At 51.7% G+C, this 6,995-nt stretch overlaps 1 protein-coding gene across 2 annotated transcripts in view; it reads right to left on the bottom strand.

The window, feature by feature from the left end:
- Window positions 1–5,968: 5,968 nt before the first annotated feature.
- The window catches only part of Ssr1 (signal sequence receptor subunit 1), a 28,068-nt gene continuing 27,041 nt past the window's right edge, over window positions 5,969–6,995 (bottom strand). For both annotated transcript variants that reach the window (XM_087591014.1, XM_087591015.1), the window contains one exon: window positions 5,969–6,741. In XM_087591014.1, coding sequence (XP_087447140.1) covers window positions 6,717–6,741 — 25 coding nt within the window. In that variant the 3' untranslated portion in view covers window positions 5,969–6,716. The remainder of the gene's footprint in view (window positions 6,742–6,995) is intronic.

The raw sequence follows: 6,995 nt of genomic DNA, 5'->3' as shown, positions 1-6,995 counted from the left end.
GCAGTCAGTCCTCACTGGGGAAGAAACTGAAGCCAAGTAGAGAAGTGACCCGCCCGGCTTTGGCTGTAGGGTGTCCTCAGTCTCGCCTGCCTCTCACAGGAATTGACAACACGGTGATTGATGGGGCCCAGGCTCCCAGATGAGGGGAGGGGGATGCATAGCTGCTCATCAGCCCCGCCTTCCCTAAGGACCTCGCACAGCTCTCTCACGTAAATAGTAGTCCTACTGTGTATGAAAAAGTTAGGGGCGTCAGGGAAATGGGAAGGGGGAGAAAGAAGCAATGAAAACTGAATGCAGCCAGGGGTGATGCCCCATGGCTTTAACTGTACTACTGGGGAGGCAGAGGGAGCAGCTTTCTGTGAGTTCAGGACCAGCCTGGTCTACGTAGAGAATTCCAGAACAGTTAGTGCTGTATCCAGAGACCCTGCCTCAAAAAAAAGCAAAACCAAGCAAAGAAACGAGCAGCAAAAGCCCAAATCCATTTATCTTTTCCTTTAGTGTGCTCACCCTGAAGAGTGAGATCCTTAGGTTGCCCAACACCACCCACCCTGCTCTCCGGTGCTTCCCGGGTACCTTTGTGTCGTGCCTTCAACCTCAATCCAGTGAGCGGAGGAGGAGTAAAACCCTTTCCCATCAGAGCAGAGGTGAAGGAAGGTGACTGGCCAGGATCTGCCTTGTTGAGATGAAACTGACCATCAGACACACGGCCCAGCACTGGCATGGTGTCAGGCGTCCGTAACAGGAGGACGTGTGCCCACCAAAAGGGCAGTGGCTGAAACTAAGAACACACGGCTCCCATCCACTCTGGAGGCAGGTGTGATGTGGCAGCACCCTCCTACCCCGAGGTCGCTGGCGAGGCCCGGGTTCTCCCGCCACATCACAGGAGACATAAGACTGATGGTCTTTTAGAGCTCGCGGTGGTGCCTCACGCCTGCTATGTCAAGATAGAACATCCAGAAATGTGTCTCTGCCTTCCTGTCAGGAGCCCCAGAGGGGACCATACACCCACATCCAGACACCATAAGACAAGTCCCTCGACTGCTTGTTGGAAATCCCATTTGAGACTTGCTGATCCAGAGTTTCAGGCTAGGGAAACTAGTCATGGGCTAGGCTAAACTCTCATGGTTCCGAAGCTTGGGGAAGTCTGGCAGCCACAACTCCGGAAGCTGGACACTGTCCAGAATTCTACCCCCCCCCCCCCAGATATCTCTCCGTATCAATAGCGATCATCTCCAGGATTCTAGTGGAGACCCACACTGGAAGATGACCAAAGGTTCTCTATTAGATGGTACCATTGAGACTGGGACGGTTGGCAAAAGCACTGGCTGCTCTTTCAGAAGAGCAATTCCCAGCATCCCCATGGAGCCTCACAACCCTCTGTAACTCTAGTCCAAGGGAGTCAGATGACTCCATCTAGCAGTCTCATCTGGCTTCCAAAGGCACCAAGCATACATACAGACATACATGCAGGCAAAATACTCATACACTAATAGCCATTATTATTATTATTATTATTATTATTATTATTATTATTAAAATATTATCATGTTTGCGTAGACCTTGAATGTGGCTTCCCATAATTTCCATGTTTTTATTTATTTAATGCATGTGCACACATGTGTGCTGTGGTGTGCACACAGAGGTCAGAGGACAACCTGCAGGAGCCGGCTCTCGGTTCTAGCTTCATCGAGTTGGTCTTAGAAATCTTGGTGGCAGGGCCTCTGCCTGCTGAGAGCACAAAGTAATGGCTGCTGTGGAAATGGTTGTTTAAGGACTAGTGACAAGGAGAGCCGTCCGCTGTATCTTCACACAGACAAGATTTTAAAATGTTTTTTCCATCCACTGCTGCTTCTACCTGGAGATGCAGACCACGAGGACTCAGGATGGATACCTATGGCTGCCCCTATGGCTGCCCCTGTAGCTGCCTCTATGGCTGCCCCTCAGGACTATGCTAAAGTGGATTCCATGCAAGCCTTCGACTTTGAGTGGAACAGCTCTTTGAGATCTGGCGGCACTGCCAGCTCTTCCATAACGCCAGGCCTCTTCCGCAGCCTGCACAGACATATTGGTGTCAGTACAGGAGTGCCATCAACTCCCTATCCTTCTGGAGAAAACTTCCCAGAAGCAGTGGCTGGGTTCAACCTTGGCACTGAGTCTGAGGGCTGGATCCTCCAGAATGCTACCACGGCTCTCCCATCAGCCTGAAACTTTGGGCCACCCCGTCTCCTGACACCCACATGTCCCCCAGCCAGAGTGGTGATGTACCGTGTGGAACTTTGTTCCAACAGTGAGGAAAGAATTTTCCCCTTTGTGTGTGTTCTCTAGAGACCTAGTTTTCAGGCAGGTGCAATCTCAGCTATGCAGGGGTCTGAGGCAGGAGGATGGTTTCAAGACACACAAAGCAAGAATCTAAGTTCTGATGATCTTAGTTTGCTAAGGTCACATACCACGGTGATCCTGAGGACAGGTGACTACAATGGCTCTGTGAAGCTCGCCTCCAGACCTCAACATGAAACCCAACCCCCAAACCCCTGGCACTTACAGCCACACCCAGGCCAGTGCCCTCAGCTGAGGACAGAGACAGCCAGCTCCATTCACTGACTTTCACGCTGCCCCAAGAGGCCTGAGCTGGGCAGAAGCCTTCGCTCAGAGGCACCATTTTGAAATCCTCATAGGGTTCCCTCTGGACTGGCTTAGATTCTGCGGGACAATTGGTGTTGCAGCTTTGTGCTCACGTGGTCGCAGCTCTCTGAGAAAATTCTGGGCTGCCCGTGACCCCAACCTTGTATGCCAACCACAGCCCACTCCACAGTGAGGTTGTGTACCTCCACAGTCCCAGAGCTGCTGGTCTCCAGTCCACATCGGAAACCCAAAACTCCTGGTTCTAATGTCGGCAAAGGCATCGGCAGGAGCAGCAACAGGGTGGATGGACTGGGCAGCAAGAGCAAGAGCAAACAGGCAAAAACAGAGCTTTCCTTCTTCCGTGTCCTCTCTGTGCTGTCAGAAGGCGCAGCCTGCCGTTAGGGCGAGCCTTTCTACTTCAAACATCAAGGAAATCCCACCCCCAGCAGCTTGCTTGCTAGTTGATCCTCGATCCAGTTAAATTGACAGCCGGGATTAGCCATGCCTTTGGCTTAGGCAAGATGGAGTGAAGCTGGAACGGGGCAGCACTCAGAGGAGTGAGGACAAGCTCAAACTCGTTGCTGCATGGCTGAGAAACATGAAGATGAGGGCTAAGTCAACACATCAGTGTTGTAATTTGGGGCCTGGGAGAGATGAAGATGTGATAAGCTGAAGAAGCCTTCGGAGGAGGATCTAGGTTGATAGATCGTGAGACTGCACGTTCTGTCTTGTTTGAGCTTCCTAAATGAGCCTTGGTTAGCAAGTGAGGGAAATCCAAACCAGACCAACACAAACGAGAACATGTCCTCCTGTATCAAGGGAGTCCAGACAGAGGCCTTGTGTGCAGACAGATCCAGGTACTCTGAGGCTAGCTCGGGATCCTAGCTCCTCTTTTCTGCTGCAGCAGGTCCCCAGTATGGCACTGATGATGGCTCTGCTAGGTCACTTTGATACTGAATGAGCTGAGCAAACCTAGAAGCTTGTCCTGCTAAGAGACCAGGGTCTCTCCTTCTTGGTCAATCTGCACGGAGGCCCCCATGTCAGGCCACAAGCTATTCATGTAGTAAATGACCCTCACTGCCTGGAAAGACCACAAGAGGTCAGCAGAATAGCCACTTCTCCCCGGCCTGGAATTAGCACATCGGTAGGTCACGAGCCTTAACCTAACAGTTTTTCTAGTAAGCGATGGTTCCTGGGGCTTGGTCTTCAGAAGAGCAGAAGGCCACGTTCCTAGCAAGTGGTCCACAGGAGGTGGGTCCCAGGAGGGTGGAAGTCACCACCCAAAAGGCAGTCCCCAGGAAGATTATCATCAGGAGGGCAGTCTCCAAAAAACTGAAATAGCCTCCCTTACTCAGGGTTCCCCTACAACAGGGAACAAGGGCACCCCATTTCTGGCCTGCAGAAAGCAGAAGCAAAGGCATACGCACACTCTCCTGTCTTTGGGAAGTCGTGGAGGCCGTGCGGAGAGGATCTCTCTCTCTCTCTCTCTCTCTCTCTCTCTCTCTCTCTCTCTCTCTCTCTCCAGGGCTTCTCTGTGTAGCCCTCGCTGTCCTGGAACTTGCTTTTTAGTTTAAAAAAGCCTTGAACTTGCGGAGATCCACCTGCCTCTACCTCTGGAGTGCTGAGATTAAAGGTATGTGCCACCTATGGAGGAGGCCTGGGGACTTGGGGGTGGGGGCCTGAAAGACACCTGTCTTCTCCCCTGCCCCCACCTGTCACTAAGAAAGAACACCTGACTGACTACAGAATGAGGCACCAGGACCAAGTAAGGCTGGTCCAAAAACTCTAACGCAATCTTAAGGCACTCCTGTGTCCTCCATCTCCGGCCTCTTCCATGGAAACTGACTGACAGCTTAACTCTACTTCCCAATCCTGGCCCCACCCACGCTGCTTTCTGATGGACCTGATGCTCGTGGGTGACCACACTAGTGGCCAAGCTGACCTGGGAGTTTCATGATCTGTGTGGGGCTCATAGAGCACTTGTCTGTAGCTCTGGCCTTCCTCCTAAGCTCTTTCCTCCAAGGCTGGTGGTCCTCTCTCTGTGGCCACACATTCGTCACCTGAGAAGCATCCAGATCTCCTACATTAGTGATTGTGTGGGAGCCTCGCCCAGGCCAACTGAATCAGCATTCAGGAGGGCGAGGCAGGATTGTGAATTTAAGGTCATCCTGGACCACAACAAGGAGAGACTGTTTCAAAAAAAGGGAGGGGGGGGTGTTTACAAGAGTGACGTGTCTCTCTTTTCTAAAAGGGAACCGGGCAAAGGGGAAGCCAGCATTGCCATTTATGGTGTGGCTGCTGCTGTGATGCTGGGTGCTGACGTCCTCTGTTGGCTGTTCTCGGGATTGCACCCCATCCAACGGACAAATCAAACTCAGAGGAGTTGGAAGGTACCCAGCAGGTGTCCAAGGATCCCTGGCTAATGAGAGTCTGTTTTGTTTGCCCTCGACCCTCAACATCATCGTCCATCTGCTGGGTCCTGACTTCCCATTTTGGTACTCATTTGTTCATAGGAAACGGGTCTTGCTATGTTGCCTCCTTTGACCTCTAACTCCTGAACTGAAGCGTTACCTGGGACTTCCGGTGGCATCACCCTGGCTTCTAAGTTTAATTTTTCACTGCACTAGAGAAACAGTTCAGAATTGTACAAATGGAGGTTGCAAATATGTTCATTTGAATCTAAGATAAAGTGCATCATGAAGTTAGGAAAAGTGGGGTGCTGGGAGCCCTGCTGAGATGCAGCAGCACCCCTCTTCCCTAGGGGTTCTTTCAGGTGTTCTTTTAAAGCCAGCTCTTGGGCTGGAGAGATGGCTCAGTGGTTAAGAGCACTGACTTCTCTTCCAGAGGTCCTGAGTTCAAATCCCAGCAACCACATGGTGGCTCACAACCATCTGTAATGAGATCTGATGCCTCCTTCTGGTGTGTCTGAAGACAGCTACAGTGTACTTACATATAATAAGTAAATAAATAAATCTTTTTTAAAAAAAATAAAGCCAGCTCTTAGGTCAGCCCCCTCAAGTTCCAGTGTTTGACTTAGATACAACATGGGTGGGATGGGGAAGGTTAGGGTGTGGGGAGGGGCTGTTTCCAGGGGATTCGGGTGCTTGCGGTTCGCTGGAGAGGTTGGTGACTCGTGTTCTCCGTATGTGACTGTATATGACCAAAGGTGACCCGTGTCACGGGTCAGGTGCAAGGCTGTTTCCTGCTGGGCCACCTGAAGTTCCAAATGTGCTCTTTCCACAAGTCCCACAGCGCTCTCACTGCATACACCTGTGAAGACAGAGCGAACGATTGCCTTCACCTTTGACCTCCCGAGGCCTGGCACCCAGCAAGGTCCAGACATGTCTGTCAGCCTTTCACATCGGTTTATTTCCATCCAGTTTGATTCAAAGCGAATTCAAGTCACATCAGCCCAGGGCAAGCTCATGGTGAGCATCCATACACACAGAAGCCAGACTCTGGGAGAGCCGGCCATATAACTCCCATTTGCGTGAAGCATTACTCAGCTTGGGTGCCTGGTTCACCTCCCCCCTGACGGCCTGTGGACCCTTTATGAGGTCTCCTATCAGCCCAGCCTGTAGACACTCATTACTGAATAGTTCTTCAAATGGTTATGGAAGCTGCCGAGTTACGTTCAGTACGATAGCTTACTTCACACAGAATCCTGTCTCCTGCTATCTTTGTCATGAAGCCACAGATGATGTGGGGACATGAGAGCCCACTGACCCAAGTGGCCCTAGAGCTTGGCCTGAGGTTCCCCCATTCCTGGCTGCTTGGGCTCCTCCCCTCCTACACACTAGCTCTAAGAGGTGCAGGGTTTCCTGGGAACACTCCACCCAGGACAAAACACAACAGCTGTCATTCATCAGCCACAGAGCCCTAGTGACACAGCCATTCCCAGCAGTGACTTCATAGAGGACCCACGTGAGGGTCCAGTGGAGCGGCCGGTGCTGTCCTAAATTCCACAAACAGCAAGCTGGCGCAAAGAAGACGTCCAGGCCGCAAGGGTCGCTGGTCTAGGCAACTTCCTGAAGCAGCTGAAGCAGGCATAGCTTGCATCTGAGACCACAGGACGGTGGAGCTGCAGGGTCACCTCAGTGTGCCTCTCTCTTCCTGCGCCTGAAAGAGCAAAGGGAGACGGTAACCTGAGAAGCTGCTCGATGCTTCCCCAGTGTCTGAAGCTTGTGGGACAGGGCAATGGGGCCTCGGGCCATCTTATTATCAAGGCGCTTTTATGCTGCTATGTAGCCAAACACTTCGCCATCAAAGAGCCAGGGATTCTCCACGCCGTGCTCTTCCTCCTATGAAGAGTCAGATAAAAGACTAAGCTGGGAGTTCAAAGTTATTAAAATTGGCCCCAGAATATGAGCCCC

Source organism: Rattus norvegicus, chromosome 17, assembly GCF_021556685.1.
Source record: "Rattus norvegicus strain SHRSP/BbbUtx chromosome 17, alternate assembly SHRSP_T2T, whole genome shotgun sequence".
NCBI classification, from domain to species: Eukaryota; Metazoa; Chordata; class Mammalia; order Rodentia; family Muridae; genus Rattus; species Rattus norvegicus.
Note: the sequence above shows the minus strand (reverse complement) of the source record. Positions and strands in the feature narration are given on the sequence as shown.